Source organism: Fundulus heteroclitus, chromosome 12 (genome assembly GCF_011125445.2).
Source record: "Fundulus heteroclitus isolate FHET01 chromosome 12, MU-UCD_Fhet_4.1, whole genome shotgun sequence".
Classification (NCBI taxonomy): domain Eukaryota; kingdom Metazoa; phylum Chordata; class Actinopteri; order Cyprinodontiformes; family Fundulidae; genus Fundulus; species Fundulus heteroclitus.
The window spans coordinates 12,879,287-12,895,346 of record NC_046372.1 but is presented as its reverse complement, the minus strand read 5'-3'; the positions used below and the strand labels follow the sequence as shown (position 1 = coordinate 12,895,346).

General features: G+C 38.3%; 2 protein-coding genes and 1 pseudogene across 2 annotated transcripts; 1 reads left to right on the top strand and 2 right to left on the bottom strand.

The window, feature by feature from the left end:
- Positions 1–3,870: 3,870 nt before the first annotated feature.
- On the bottom strand, positions 3,871–4,861 carry LOC105928344 (annotated as a pseudogene).
- A 469-nt stretch (positions 4,862–5,330) lies between these two features.
- LOC105928343 lies at positions 5,331–9,308 on the bottom strand. Its single transcript, XM_036143983.1, has 2 exons — positions 8,330–9,308; positions 5,331–8,234 (listed from the first exon to the last, which is right to left on the bottom strand). The coding sequence occupies exons 1-2, from the start codon at positions 9,190–9,192 to the stop codon at positions 8,171–8,173; spliced, it is 927 nt and encodes a 308-aa protein (XP_035999876.1). The 5' UTR covers positions 9,193–9,308; the 3' UTR covers positions 5,331–8,170.
- Positions 9,309–12,660: 3,352 nt separating this feature from the next.
- Positions 12,661–14,979, top strand: LOC105928360 (melanocyte-stimulating hormone receptor-like). Its single transcript, XM_021318072.2, has 2 exons — positions 12,661–13,648; positions 13,964–14,979. The coding sequence occupies exons 1-2, from the start codon at positions 12,786–12,788 to the stop codon at positions 14,010–14,012; spliced, it is 912 nt and encodes a 303-aa protein (XP_021173747.2). The 5' UTR covers positions 12,661–12,785; the 3' UTR covers positions 14,013–14,979.
- Positions 14,980–16,060: the final 1,081 nt, after the last annotated feature.

The window sequence follows — 16,060 nt, the reverse complement described above, 5'->3', positions numbered from 1 at the left end:
ATGAGTAAAAGTCATTGGTCAAATGTGGTCCTATCTATACTATGAAATTAAAGATACTTTGTGCTGTATCTAACGTTTTCAATTGTAAGAAATGTTTAACTTATCTGCAACAATTTTGCCCTAATTAAGAATAAATAGCCACCATCTGACCTGTCCAGGGTGTACCCCGCCTCTCGCCCATTGAAAAGCTGGAGATAGGCACCAGCACCCCTCAGGACCCCATGAGAGATAAAGCAAGTAAGAAAATGGATGGATGGATGGATGGATGGATGGATGGATGGATGGATGGATGGATGGATGGATGGATGGATGGATGGATAGCCACCATCTGCATTACTTACATGTGCTGGTGTATCAAATAATTGTTGAATTGCAGTTGGGGGCCACAAGAAAATCAGTCCAGGAGGCCCCACTTTGGCCACCTCAGGGTACACACTTCTCCCATCCATCATAGGGCAATATTTGTCTTATATTTTTAGTTTATAGAATATATTTTTGAATAGAGTGGTGTTGTGATTAAAGTGTATTTCTTTATGGAATAATTATCAATAGGTCATCAAAAGCTCAAACGATGGTCCCTAGACCTGAGAATCCGAGACATCCTCAATCTTTAAACCAACTCAGGTGGGTTTTCAGAGTTTTGACTGGCTGATAGTGTTCATCAGCCAGTCACAGTCAGGGAGGTAAAGTGGGTTTGGAAAGTTGTTGGAGCAATGTAGAAACATAGTTTTTTTTTAATTTCTTTCGTTCCTTGGTTCGTTCCTTACCTTAGAGATCTAACATTTTCATTCTGAGAACTGATGATGTTAAGTATTTTCCATATGTCTACTTTGTCTACATATGGTATTTGACTCTAATTGATCTTATCTAAATGTAGAAAATTACATAAATGTATTTTTTCCTACACTTTAGCTAATAGCATACTAATAGGAAAATGTTTATATGAAACTAATAAATTAAATTCATAAGCAGGATGTTGCACATTTTAAATATTTTGCTCAGGAGTTATGATCTGCCACATTTTATATAAACACCTCCAAAAAGTGAACAGGAAAATAAATTGAGTTTAATACAAAGTTTTAGTTAATAACATAGAATTTATTACGGTAAATGACAAGTAATATATATTACAAGCTCCTTTATGAAAATTGATTTCCATCATTCATGAAAATACTTTAGTACAATGGAAAAAAGATATACCATGGTTTAAGTACATACAATATATTTTTTATAGGTAGGAAACCGAGGAACGACGGGAGGAAACTGGGCTGCGCTGGTATGAAATGGAGGCGGGAATGAGCAAAGAGGTGATTTGAACCAGAGCCTTCAGAAAAGTCAACTGGCTCAACGGGAATTTCAAAACCAATCAAATAAAACAGGCCGTAATGTTAAATCTTTAGAGCATACTTAAGCATTAAGTATAAATAGGATTTTAGCATTTTTTATGATAATTTATCTTAATAATTGACCGAAAAGGCTTTGATCCTTTGAGAAACAAACTGAAAATATAGTTAAATACGTACATGAAATTATTTATTTACGGGTACGAAATCCAAGAAGGTTGAGCTAAAATTCCAACACAACTTTATGAAATTACAAATCAGCAAAATGGCAAATTTGGGTTGAAATAGATCTCTTCATTAATATTTGGACAAAGAAATTGTAGTATAACTTTTTCTTAAGAAGAGTGCTAAAGCGTCATTGAAGAACATTCTTGCAGCTGTGAGCAGTCACAAAAAGGCAGAAGTAACTGTTGTTTTTAATAATATAGTTTAAACGAGCAAGCTGTAATCAAATGATCTTCAGCCCCGACTACAACAAATCTTTAATCTGACCGTTTCACTTAAATTAGGCCTATTTATGTTTGAGGAAGCAGTAGCCCTAACACGCTGTGACAAAAAGCAACAAAAAAAACATGGCTTTCTTGCCATTTAAATCCCAAGATCCTCATGCTAAGCGTTTCACACCATATAGCCAATAGTTTTACAAAAAGGGCAAAACCAGCTAATTAGCCACTCGTCATCATGTGCCAGCAGGCCGCTAGGATCTCTGAAAACTCGCTCCCCTGAGTTCGGCAATGTCCACCAGCTGGGCCAACGCTGCCATCATTCTACAATTACACACAACTTTACGCACCTATTTATGGACATATGTGATTCCCTCCATCTTAGGAATCATCACACCTGACTGGGAATTGGTCTGCTTATCCGACCCCGTTTTCTTTTTCAGTGAGAATGAAAGAACCGCTTAGATGATTTCCATGCATTTCATGCTTGTCAGAGCACAGACTGATGCACGTTTACCTCCACATGTGACAAAAACAGAGGAATATTTACAGTGTCCATCTGAGTGAAGTTTTTTCCATCAGTTTTGAGGTGTGTAGGCTGTTGCATGAGGCTAAATGTAGCTGCTAAAATGGCTGTAGCAACTCCACAGTTCTGGAATAATCGGCCCTTGGATGTCAGGCAGGCCTTCTCTGTTTCAGAGTTTAAGACTCTTCTTAAAACACACCTGTTTGAAGCATTTTGTACATACTGAGAGGTTGACTCTATTTTTGAGTTACTTTTAATTGTTTTATAATTATTTTCTATTACTTTTAATTAATTGTAACTATTTTAACAGTTTTTAACTGTCTTATTTTCCTATTTTGATTGAAAAAAATGTGCTGCCGTCGCACATTTTCACAGCAGGTCAAAATTTTGTGTGGATTTCCATATACTTTCATGCAACGTTAATTTTTATACATGCCAAGTTGTGCTTAAATCATTGTTTTTAAGCTTAAAACGTTGTTTTTTTATACATCACATGTCTTTTTTTCTTGTGTGTGTGTAGACACGGTTTATACATGAGGCCCCAGAACCTTTCTCAGTGGAGATAAGAAAAATGTTAAATTACTGTTTCAGTTAAATCCCATAATTTATCTGGAAAAACATTTGCTGTTGCATAAAAACTGGCAAACCTACATAACAACAATATTTAGGTAAAAGTTCTCTAAAAGCAACAAAACAAGCGCTTATCACAATTCCTTTCTTTGTTTTTCTTTAGGAAAATTCTTATTTTCAATGTTTTATTTCACTGGCTAAATGGCAAATTTTATTATAGCATAAAAGGCAAAGACCATGAATTTTTCAGTATTCAGTTAGGAGAAGTTGTGTTAATTTATTTATTTATTTTAAATTTTAGCTTGGAGTCTTTACGATTTCACTTCTGCTGATGATGTTTCATCACACTTATTCATCAGTCATTAATCAAATCCTGCAAGACAAAAAACAATTAATAGGTTTAAAAATCTAGAATTAGTAAAATTAGTTTTTAGTTAACTTTTTTAAATGGCAAGAAAGGGGGAAACATTGTTTTCTAGTCTATTTCTGACAAGAGTTAAACCACAATATGTAAAATAAAATTAAAATTCTGCTATTTGAAATGGGATTGTTTGGTGTACATCTAAACTGAACATCTGAAACATTAAAACACACCTCATGGTGAGATCCTTCTTGTCATTTTGGTGACTTTCAAAGACCTAAAATAGAGAAACAACAGTATTATTGTGAGTAGTAAATAGTATTAGCAATAGCAACTCGCAGATTTGCCCTGTTGGAAATGTTTCATTTAATTCATGTCTGTGCTTAATAAGAACCAATATCAAGATTCTTAAAAAAAAAGATAAAAAAAAAATAAAACAAGTGGACTTCAGTTCTTGTATTTGAAGACATGTCTTTATCTGAAAAGCTTTTTTTTTCAATTTCAATGTGTTTTGAACTTTTTGGATGGATTTTCTATTTCCTGCATGACTGAGAACATTCGCCAGCATGTTATTACAAAGAGTGTTTGTAGCACAGGTGCAATTATAGCAAATATTTCTCTCCTGTTGTAAACATCTAGAGCAGCAGCTTTCCTTTGTCTTCTGAATAAAGGGACATCATTTCTAAGGTTTAAAGTTTCAATCCAACACAGAAAACACCAACCGTTTGTGTGTTTTGCAGCAGCAGCAGCAGCAGCAGATTTTCCTCCACACAGTTTTCCACACGGCTGCTCTGAGTGAAGGGCTTGCCCATAGGTACAGAGACGGAGTACACAGAGCGTTGGTCCTGGATAAGATTTTCAGAGGGTGGTGTGCATCGTTCCTGAAGAAAACGTACCTTCCATTCAGCGTGGCCACAACTGTGTAGAGCATGCTCGGACCCCAGAAGAGCAGGAAAAACACAACAACTGCTATCACGACCAGCAAAGACTCTTGCTTGCTGTCTCTCTCCGGGCCTGGAGGCTCTCGCATAAGTTGGTATCTGGCCACGACGAGCAGCTTAACAGTCATGGACACTTTTGTAAAAATGATAAAAAACAAACCTATTCTGATTTAAACTGCGAAGGTTGATATTTTAGATCTAGGCAACATATACTGGATCAGCCCCTGACCATACATGTGCACCCAGCTGTAGGCATTCACACAGATGATAACCTTTGTGTTGATAAAGCGACCATAAAAGTACGGATGGCAAACAGCAAAATATCGGTCAAACTGTGCGAATAAAAAGGTCAGGATGTTAACCCCCAGCAGTGTGGGTATAAGGTAAAAAGCCCAATCCTGAGTCTGAAATCCCACTTTGACATCAAACAGAAACTGATAGAAAATGCCACATCCAGTCAGTGTGTCAGAAATGCTGGTGTTCAGCATAAAAATAAAGCGGTGCTGTGTTAAAAGTGTCCGGGTGGCAATTATACCGCACACCACAGAGCCTGCCACGAGCACAGTGCTGACCCCAGCCATGATGTGAAAAATGAAGAGAAGATAGTCTCCTGGAGACTCAAAGTCAACACATAGAGAAAGAAAACTTGTGTTAGTTCCCAGGATCATTGTGGGAGGGTGCAGCTCAAAGACGGTCAGCTGCCAAAACAGAACATCTGCGATGTTTTAAAGCCGTACTCTTATGGTTATCATTGCTGACGCATAAAGGAGGAGACTAAAAACTAGTACAGTTGTTGTAAAATGCATTCAGTGTAGGTCAGGGTAGAAAGTTCTATCTCTCTCTCTCTCTCTCCCTATATATATATATATATATATATATATATATATATATATATATATATATATATATATATATATATACTGTATATGCACCCACAGAACACCTTTCTTTTGCTAGAAAGGTGGCAAAAGTTATCGCCCACATTTCAGATTCTAGTATATTTAAACTTATATTTCAAAAGTATAAGAGAATAGGTTAGTGTGTGCTGTTCAGAACGAGAAAGAAAAACAGTGAAAGCCCCAAAAGGAATTCATACATCTCAAACTTTTATTTATACATTCCACTAATGTGCATTTCAATCTCAGTATTAATCCAGCTGCTGTGTGAAAGCCTCAGAGATTTGACAGAGAACATTGATGAACAAAGAGCACCACGAAGACCAAGGAGCACACACCAGAAATAACTTGGATGCATTTGTGGACTACAGCCCTGTTAAATCTCCTATCTGAAAACGGATAGAATATGGCCCAACTTCAAACCTACCAAGAAACCGTATCCCCCTAAAGTGACAGGCATGGATGGAGTGCATTAATTAAAGCAGCCAAAGGATGGACCATGATAATACTATAGGATCTACAGAGATCTACAGCTCAAGTTGGAGAACCTGTCAACATGACAGGTTGATGGTGAGTTGATGGTGAGTTCTACAAATCTTACAGTTATGGTAGAGTGGGAAGAAGAAAGCCATTGTTAAAGTAAAGCCATGTGAAATCCTGTCTGCTGTTTATCACAAGCTATGTGGAGGACACAGCAAACACGCGGGAGGAGTGGCTCTGGTCAGTTCAGATCTAGACTAAACTTGTTGTTCAACATGCAAAACATAATGTGTGGCAAAAAAACAAGTACTCATGTCCAAGGTGAGAGGGTAAAAACAAATGCACTCCACACTTTTCAGAAGTTGGAGCTAAAAAATATTAGAAACTATGCAAACCTGCGTTAGGTGACTTAAACTTATCTAAGGTATTTTAGTAGTGAAAATGCCACAACACCAATGAGCTATCCAAGGTCCTGAACCATAGAATAATCCAATTTTTGTTTAAAATCACCTTTCAGAGCAGTCAAAGTGAAGCAGGCAGACGTAATTTTGACTGAATCAACAGTTTTATTGCAAAGCACCCAACAGGTGTCGATGTTTTGGCTTATCAAACGTTTAACAACCAAGACAAAAACATTTCTTTCATCCTCATTTTTTTTTTCAGCGTTAATGTGTCTATATGGGTGTTGGTTGTTTTATTTTTTAAGGAAGCATGTGGTTTGGAAACCACAACTTGCATCCAGAAAGCCAGACACTAATACTCTCTTCATGATGATCCTCCTCTGAATTGATTAAGTTTTTATTTAATGCAGACAGTTCATCCATCCATACATCCATCCATTTTCTGACCCGCCTAATCCCTCATGGGGTCGCAGGGGTTGCTGGTGCCTGCTGACAGTTCATAATAGAACTTGGCTTTTAAGGTTTTGGGTCATTTTGCACACATTTTGAGAAAGTTTGACTGGGTCAAGACTGAAAATTAAGAATGCCGCAATTCACTTGCATGTTTTATGAGAAACAACTTGAAGCTGAAGCAATGTTTAACTATTTACAAAGTGAATGATTTATAGCGAAAGATTGCGATATAAACTGAAGTGCTAATGCGTTAATTTCAAAATAACTAACATTTTAGAAACAGCAGAAATACTTATAAAATTATGTATTTGTTAATAATGAATTCAGATTATTATTACCATTTATGGCTGTTTTTAGTTTTAGTTTTTCTAACTTAAAGAGATTTTTGCTATAAAAAATCTTTATAGTAATCTGTAAAAGTTCTTATGAGGACTTTTGATGAGCAAAATGATCTACTTTAATGAAGGGTTGAGTAACTAATTTTATGTGGGTGCTAATCTTTGCTCCTCTGATTTTTTTAATGTGAGGCTAAATAAATTCCCAATATATTTACTATGCTTATGGTTTCCATTATTGCAAAACTGGGTGAGATGACTGGCTTTACACAAGGGGTGTTTATACACCTTTTTGCATCATGAAGGTAATTTTTTTTCCCCTTAAGGTTCTTACTAAACACAATGGATGAGATCTCAACATCAAACCGTAACTACTATTTTCTTCCACATGGTTTACACTACATTTAACAGAAGAGGGCAGGCTTTCTCTTGATACAAGTGCATTTTTCAGAAGCACTGTCAACCGGCATCCCTTTATGCCAATATCCACTTACAAAAACTGAAAAGCACAAATGTTGTTTAAAGCTTTTTCCACTTATAAACATATTGTTTTATATTGGATACATGGTAGTTAAAATCCACAGTTCTTCACAAACATAGTAAGCAAGCATTTTGTCCAAGCTGCGGTCTTATTCATTTTATCAAGACATTTCCATTTGAGTTTATCTTATTTTCAAGTCTAGCAAATTAAATTATTTGCAATTATCTGTTACATAAAATAAAGAAAAAATATGTGATAATCTTGATTTTGTCTGCCAGACAAAATTGAAAATCTGGACTTTATGAAACACATTTATTTTGTTTAAAAATGCCAACTTTTAGTTTTGTCAATATTTTAGAAACAGTCCATTTTAGAAACAGTTAATTTACAATTAACACTACTTATACAAAGAGGTTAATTTAGAAAATAATAAGATTAGATCTCAGGTGATGAAATGCCTAAAACAAGATCTAACAAATAAAGATTATCCATCTGAAAACATAGGAAATAAGGCTAATATGAAGACAAGAACATTTTAAAGCAACATTCCTTTTAAGTTCAGTTTCATCAAAGCAAGCCACAGTAACTCAACATCTTCTCAAAATTCAACATTTCAAAAACCTCAGACAGTTGAACTTTCTGTAAAAAATATTCAAATTATTACGTCAAACTGGATTTCAAATAAATAAACTTGTAAACATGGCAAAATGGCACAACTGTAGAGACAGGTTGTTTTAAAAGATTGTGTACCTTTAAAAACAGCAAAATCAAGTTTAAAAATACTAAATATTTCCTAACAAAAATATAGAGTGTTGCATTGTTCATTTCGTTTCATTCGGTGTATTGACAGGAATAAAAAAAGGTGTTTTTTGGGAAGTCGTGTTATTTAATAAGTGATTGAATAACGTAGCTTGTAAACTTGCAATTAAGTCTATCTTCTTTATGATGTTTTTGATGGTAAAGGTGCTTGCCTAAAGGTCCCTCCGGTCACATTAAAGGCCACTCTGTAAAAGAGCATGAGTTACACTGTGTTAAATGTATGTTTTCAGAAACAAGTTTAAAAAAAAAAAAAACAGATTCTGGTTAAAGAGCTCATTACCTCCCCCTCCTCCGGGGGCAGACCCTCCGCCACACTGCTCTCCACACGGCCCCCCGCAGTGCCGGGCTGCCCCAGATATACACAGCCGGTGTGACCAGGGCGTTCATCCGTGCCATGATGGCGAACAGGTTGGTAGCTTCGTTCCTGAACCTGAGCCCCTTCCCAGTCAGCTGCCTGACGATGATGTTAACAAAGGACGGACCCCACAGAGCCAGGAAACATATGACCACAAACACAATGATGCGCAGAGACTCCTTCTTGCTGTCCCTGTCTGCGCTGGGAGCCTCTCTCACCAGCTGTCCCCTAGCTATGATATACAGTTTGACCGTCATGACCACCTTAATGAAAACTATAATCTGCAGGGTCATCACACCGAATGCATTTAACTGAGCTGCCTTTGAGATGGGCACTAAGTTCTGCACCGTCAGGATCAAGTAGGTGTAGAGCCAGCAGAACCCACACATTAAAATGACAGCAGGCCTTGTTATGTAGCGGTTGTAAAAGAAAGGATGGCACACAGCAAGGTAGCGGTCAAACTGAGCAAAAAGAAAGGTAAGGACATTAACACCGAGGAATGATGGTAAAATGTAGAAGGTCCCGTTCCTGGACGGGTATCCCTCCTGTACATCGAAGAGGCCCAGGTAGTAGACAGAGAAGCCCGTCAGAGTGTCACTGATGCTGGTGTTCAGCATGAAGATGAACCGGTTCTGGCCTCGCAGGGACCGGCTGGATGAGATCCCGACAACTACCGAGCCGGCCACAAGCACGGCGCTGGTGGCAAACAGGATGTGAAAGATGAAAATGAGGAAGTCCTCAGGACGGTCGAAGTCCACCGACAGAGGGATGGTGGTGTTAGGGAGCATCCTGACGCTCCAAGAAAGCAACAGCCATCACCATTTTTATAGGATGAACAGAGTCAGTGGTTTGGATTGAGACGAACCCCCAGAGGGGAAGGGGATCCATCATGAACAGATGTTTACAGGCTAATCTTTGTCTCTCCCTCTCTCCCTCTCTCTCTCACTCTCTCACTCTCTCTCTCTCTCCCTCTCTCTCTCTATCTCTCTCTATCTCTCTCCCTCTCTTTGTGTGTGTGCGTCTCATGTTGATGGTGATTTTGATCGTCAATGATGATTCTTTTTTTTCTACTTTACAACCATTTTTTAAAACATGTTTAGTGACATAACAAATACATACTGAAGCATTTGTTGTATACATCTCTTTATGTTGTGCATTCAATCTGCAGCATTCACACCCCAAATACGGCCTTCATGACTTCTCCGATCAACTTTAGTTGAACATAGAAAGAAACTTTTCAGTTGATGGATTTTATTACGCTATTTAAGTGTTTTGGATGCAGTCAGGGCGTCAGGAAGGGCATTTAGTCTATAACAGCCATAAAAAAGGTTAAAAAAAGAGTATGGTTGTTAAAAGGTGGTGAAAGAAAAATCCAAAGATAATACAGGAGAAGGAGTTTGAGCAGATATTGCAGGACTGGAAAGGGCATCAACAGTTAATGCAGGGGAGCAAAGGGAGTCAAATGTTTTAGAGTGTGAACTAAACACGAAAAACAGTGAGGTTGCCTTTACTTCTGTTGAAGTGTGTGAGGAAAGGGAGGCTAAAACGACCTCACAAGAAAAGTGCTGTAGGAAGAGGATGTTAAGGAAGCATTGGTCACAAATGATGTAAGTATTTTCAAAGTACCAATCACTAAATGAAAGTGACTCAGATGCTTTCTGTGATTCTGATAGTGATGGAGAGTCTTCTACCTCCTCTTTTCCTGATGGTCAGAGAACTAGTGGCTACAGTCTTGAACATATTATAAGTTTTTTGTAAGTAACCAAAGAAATAAGGGATGTTATTGAAGAATATTAAACGACTGCAAATGGACTCAGGCAGACTGACTTGTATAAAGTGCAAAAACAGATGCAGAAAATTAGAGCTCAATTTAAATAATGCACAAGAGATTTAAAAAAAAAAAAACTAACAAGGTGCTGTGTTTTCTTTTTACTATAGGTAATTTTGGTTTGGCTACAAGTAGCTCTAACAACTCATCTTTAAATATCAACGGAGAAAGAAATGTGCAAAAAAATGGTCTTTCTGTAAGGAACTTTCTAAAATTGAAAGGCATTGACTTGACTTAACGTTTGCTCAAGAAACTCATAGCAATGTTGATAATGAAGATGACTGGAGAACTGAATGGGTTGGGAATGTTGTTGTGAGTCAGAAAACCTAACTGGGGGCAGGAGTAGCAATTCTTTCTTCCAAAAAAATCTTCTGTTGAAACTGAAGATGTCATATCTGAAATATTGTCAAAAGTTATTTTTGATCATGAAAACACATATTAACTTATTTTGGTTAGCATTTATTACTTACTAGTTTAGTTCGATATTTTCCCATATCTGGCCATTATCTTGTTCCCTGTTAGATTCAGTTCTCCTTCTGCTCCTGCCAGTTATTTGCTCTCCTTTCCCTCTGTTAATTAGATCTCACTCTCCTCACTTGTGTAATTAATGCCACCTGCCATATCTCCCATTTCCTCTCCTATATGTATCGTCAGCCCAGCCAACACCAATTGTCAGATGCTCTGTCTTCTTCCGACACCTCACCCTGTTCTAGTCGCTTCCCTGTTGAGTTCCTGGTTCATGTCATCCTGTAGTAAGCCTGTATTTATTAATAAACTACCATCCTCTTCAACATGCGTCTCGGAGCTCTCGTCTGCGTTTCGGTCCAACCTCCACACACCTGACATTTCCTTTCTTTGGAGGAAATTGAAAATGTCAGTTTAATCCAGAGAAATGGTAAAACAAAAATTCAGCTATTCTGTAATCAATACACACACAGTGTAACGAGAGACATGGTAAAATCTATTGAAAAGTTAGAGACTGATATAGTGGATCTTCAAAATTTCAGTGACTCCACTTTTAGGCGCTCAAAAGTATAAATGAATAAACCGTCCTGGCTGATCTGCTGGGGCTCAGAGCACAGGGAGCTCTGGTCTGTTCACATTCAAAATATCTCCAAAATAGATGCTCCCTTTTAAATTCTTCTTCAGTTTGGACAAGGGAAGAAAAAGACCAATCACTCTGTTATGTTCTGACTATAAGATCTTCTCAAATTGTATGCCTTGCATTGAGAAAAGTCATGGATCAAGTTATACATGCTGGTCATTCTTTCTCTATTCCTCACAGATCAATAAGAGATAATATATCATATACATTACCTTATATATTATTTTATAATATAGGGTACTGCACCCTAAGGGATGGGTTAAGTGCAAAGGACACATTTCATTGGAATGTATGTATGTTGCAATGACAATACATATTATTAATGTTTATTATTATTACAAATATTGAAGATGTGGGTTTTTTGAGCTATTAGTTTGGTAAGATATCAAATTATATCCATGTTTATAGCCCTATTTATATTAATAGGTCGGCGGGGCATCCCAAGACAGAGCTGGCCCTCCTGGAGAGCCTATCTAACCGCTTCCTTACAGCTGTAGATAAGCTATAGCTCCAACAAATCACACCATAGAAGAGAAAAGCCGGTGCCAACATAAAGTCAAAAAAGCTCTACATGAGCTTCCCTTGCACTCCAAAAAACCTCATCCTCCTCAGCAGGTACAGTCTGCTCTGACCCTTCAGATAAAGCACTTAATTTTTGTGACTCCAGTCCAGTTTATTGTTGGGAAGAACACCCAGGTGTTTATAGCATTCCACCATCTCAATATTAGTTCCCTGGATGTTCCACCCGCAGCTCCTTGATTTTCCCCGCATTGATCAGGATACTGTTCTGTATCTACTGTCTGTACTCTGAGCTGGCCTCTCCTGTGATGAGGCCGACAATGGCAGATATATATAAGTTCAGTCCATTTACCATTTACCATTTATCTGAGAACTCCTGAAGTTGACAACCTGGGGGGTTTGATGGAGAAGTCTGCAGTGTAGATTGGTGAGCAGGAAAGGTGACAGCAGAGTTTCCTGCAGGGCCAGCGTACTGCAGACCGGCCTGTCAGAATCACAGCCTCGGGTCCTCACATTCTGCGGGCGACCGGTGATGTTTGCACTATTTTGTGTTGGTCTACCCCAAAAAGACCCAATAAATAACCTAGAAATTTGTAGATGGAGCCAATAAAACACGTAAAGGTTTGATGGATATGAATACTTTTGCAAGGCGCTGTATTTTAGGTATGAGAATAATAATAAAAGATCCATATGTTTGTTTAAATAATAGCATGAACCTCTTTCGCTAATTAGTTGCTGCTCTGTCTATTTTTACCAAGACGCGTTCAAGGGAATTAATTAAACTCGGGAATTAATTAAACTCGCTCTGGCTAATACCTTCCTGAGTGTACATAAGCCAGGTGAGAGGGAAGCCCCTCTGCTGTACAGGTACAGCTGCAATACTCTCAGTCTGCTGCGCCATGAGGCTCTGAGGCGTTTCCTCTGCACCTATGACTAACACCAGCCACGTCTTGTCTCCCGTGTTGCCTCTGACGAGCTTCGGCAACGTGCTGGTGTTTCTTTTCAGCATCACTTTGGCTGCAGCGATCATCTACCTGAACGTGTCCGTGCTCCTCACCATCCTTCTGAGCAGAGCGCTGCGCAGCGAGAACCGCTTCATGTACATGCTGAGCACCTGCCTCAGCGACATCTGCACCGGCGTCTCCTATTACTACGTCGGTGCGCTCGATGTGAAGGACCATTACCAGTCCCCGACCCGAACCTTTTACATCGCGCCCACGTTCCTGGGCCTGTCCTTCATGGCCATCCTGGCCGCGCAGGCGGACCGGTACCATGCCATAATGTCCCCCTTTAAATACGCCCTGCGCATGACCAGAAACAAGACCCTGGTGGTCATCTTCGCCTACTGGTTCTATGCCTTCTTCATCGTGGCTGTGCAGAACCTGGTCCCGGTAGGGACCGCCAGTAAGGTCACCAGCATCGGTACGTTCATCGGGAACATATTCGTCGTGGTTATAATGATAGGCCTGAACATCAGGCTGTTCATCATCGCCACCTTCCAGCTGGGCAGAGAGCCGCCCTCCGAGGAGAGGGACAACAAGCGCTCCTCGGTGTACCTCATACTGCTGGTGGCTGGGTTTTTCCTGGTCGCCTGGATCCCCTTGTTCTGTCACATTATCGTCTGCAACTTTATTGGCACCACCTGCTACTCCTTTAGGAACGAAGGCACCGACCCCCTTCGCATCCTGCCCAGGATCAACGCTGCGCTGACTCCCGTTCTGTACCTGAGAGGGTGCAAAGCGCTCAGAGTGGCGCTCTTCTCCACGGTGTGGAGACCCTGTTGTAAAAACAGGTGAGCCGCTGCTGCTGCTGGTCATGTTTAACGAATTCAAGGCTGTTTATTGGACAGTGCTGCTGCACCTGAAAGCAAGGAAAATTTAAATTACTTTATTACTAAGTTTAACACTGAAATGAGGGAAAAGATCAAACTAAATCTGAGAAATTAATACAATAGAAAGGAGGGAACTGTCAGTAAAACTGAAAGCCTTCTGAAAGCAGTTTTTTTTTTACCACTTTCATTGTCTGCTCTTGGTATTACATGTGTGTCTTCTCTGAATGGCCTGATGATCTTAACCATTTCCCTTCCTCTTTTTCTGCCTCTCTAAAGGTTGCTTCACCGACAGCTTGGCCCCTCCAAGATCCCAGTCCAGGCTTAGTTGGATGGATTTTTGAGTCAACATTATATTTACTTGTGCCCTGTCTGTTCTTAATTTGGTGTGCCTTTTGTTTAAACCTGTTTTAATATTTCAGCATAATAATTTTTATTAGGTTAATTTGCTCAATGTTCCAGCCTGTTATCCCAGATTATTAATGGACAGTGATCATATTACATTTTAGATATTTTTTTCCTGTTGTTGTAGCTTTATTGCCATTTAATTGTCTTAGTTGTCTAAATCACATGATGGGTTGCAGCTTTCAAAGAAAGGTGCGTGTGTAAAGATGTGGAACCTTATGCTGGATGCTTAAGCAGTTATAGTTCCAAAATAGCAAAAATAAATCAGTTTCTGTGACTGTGTTTCATACACACATTTTTGTCAATCCAGTTACAATTCAGAACTTTTGCTTTTATTTTTTTAGTATTTTTTTATTAGTTAGCTGCTGCTGTGTTCAACTGCTCTGATCATCCACATGTTTTTTCTATCTGTCTGTTTAAATGTTGCTTCATTGACAGTGTGGCCCCTCCAAGCAACCTACCCTGGCTTATTAGAGCAGGTCGCTGGGTGTTTAAGTCAGCATTCGGTTGACACAATGTTAAAGTCTCTCATTTTCTCAGTTGCTTTTTGTTGGGAATTTGTTATTAATATTTAATCGTTAACAACCACTGGCTTCACTTTAATTAGGCTATTTGTGTCATACTGAGAACTGTTAAACCCAAATAACTGTTGAAGCTTATTGATGGACACTGATTATGTTGCATTTGAAATGTAGATTTGTGTTTTTTTATTTATTTGTTTTACTTTATTTTAGTAGTAAAACATACTATGTGAATTTTAAATTTCATCTCAATACTATCTACCTGGTTTTTGTTACATCACCAACTGTCCCGCAATTTAATCCTATTTAAAATATTTTACAGTTCAGTAATATATTACGTTTCTTTGCATGATTTTTGTTGCTGTGCAGTTTTTTTATCCTTCATGTCAAACTGCGGACAAACGAAATCTGTAGCATCTGCAAAACGTTGGGGTTTTAGCATAGAAGTTGCTACATCATTTAGATAGATAATAAATCTACTGAACCTTGTGAAACTCCATAGGTTATTTTCTTATGGTCTAGTTCTGTATAATTATTTTTAAGTACTAAGACCTGTTACTTTTTTATGTAATGCCTCTTATCTTATTCACAGACATAGTTGTCATTAATACATACGTTTTTGTTTTTTGAATAACTTTATGTGTTTAATCTTATTGCCTTTAATGCTTGCTTTAATTCTCCCCAACCCAGCCCACCCCGCCCTGTACCATTTTGAGATTATAAAATGTAAAGTATATGATACATGTAGGAATTATTATCAGTAGTACAATTTTGTTAAATTAATTTCGAGGATATCAATGCATGCTTTTCAGCAGTGTAGAAATACACGAAGATGTAATTTCAAGACCAGCCACACGAGGTCAGGAGAGAGCTGTGGCACGCAGCAGCAATATTCAAAACAACACCAAAAACACGAGATCATATTTTAATTTCATAAAATTGAGTAACCACCTTAAATGTTAAGCAGTTGAGAATGTCATTAAATCATTTTCCCCCAGAAAAAATCTAAGATTTAAAACAGACTTTAAAAGACTGCATTGGACTGAAACTCATTAATGATGTTTTCATCTCGGTTTCTATTGGCTGGAGGAGGAGGAGCCTGCATGTCGTCACACTTCCGCACATCTGGTGCCCAGTCGTTGAACCCTAACATTCGTGTGGTTAATCCATTTTTAAAATTCATTTAAAGTGGGGGAAGACAGAAAAATATTTATTCTATACTATTAAACGGTCTGAACCAGAAAAATATCAGAGTATCGGTAGATTTATCCAAGGCCAGATTACTATTAATTAAAGTGTATCGTTGGTTTCTTTGGTGGCTGCAGTATACAAATCCTTTACCACTGATACAATAAAGCATGCAGAAATAGTATATTGCAAAAGGGACATTATGATACTAAAACTTTCACTAATGAAATAAATCTAATAAAATAGGCAACAGAACGTTTTT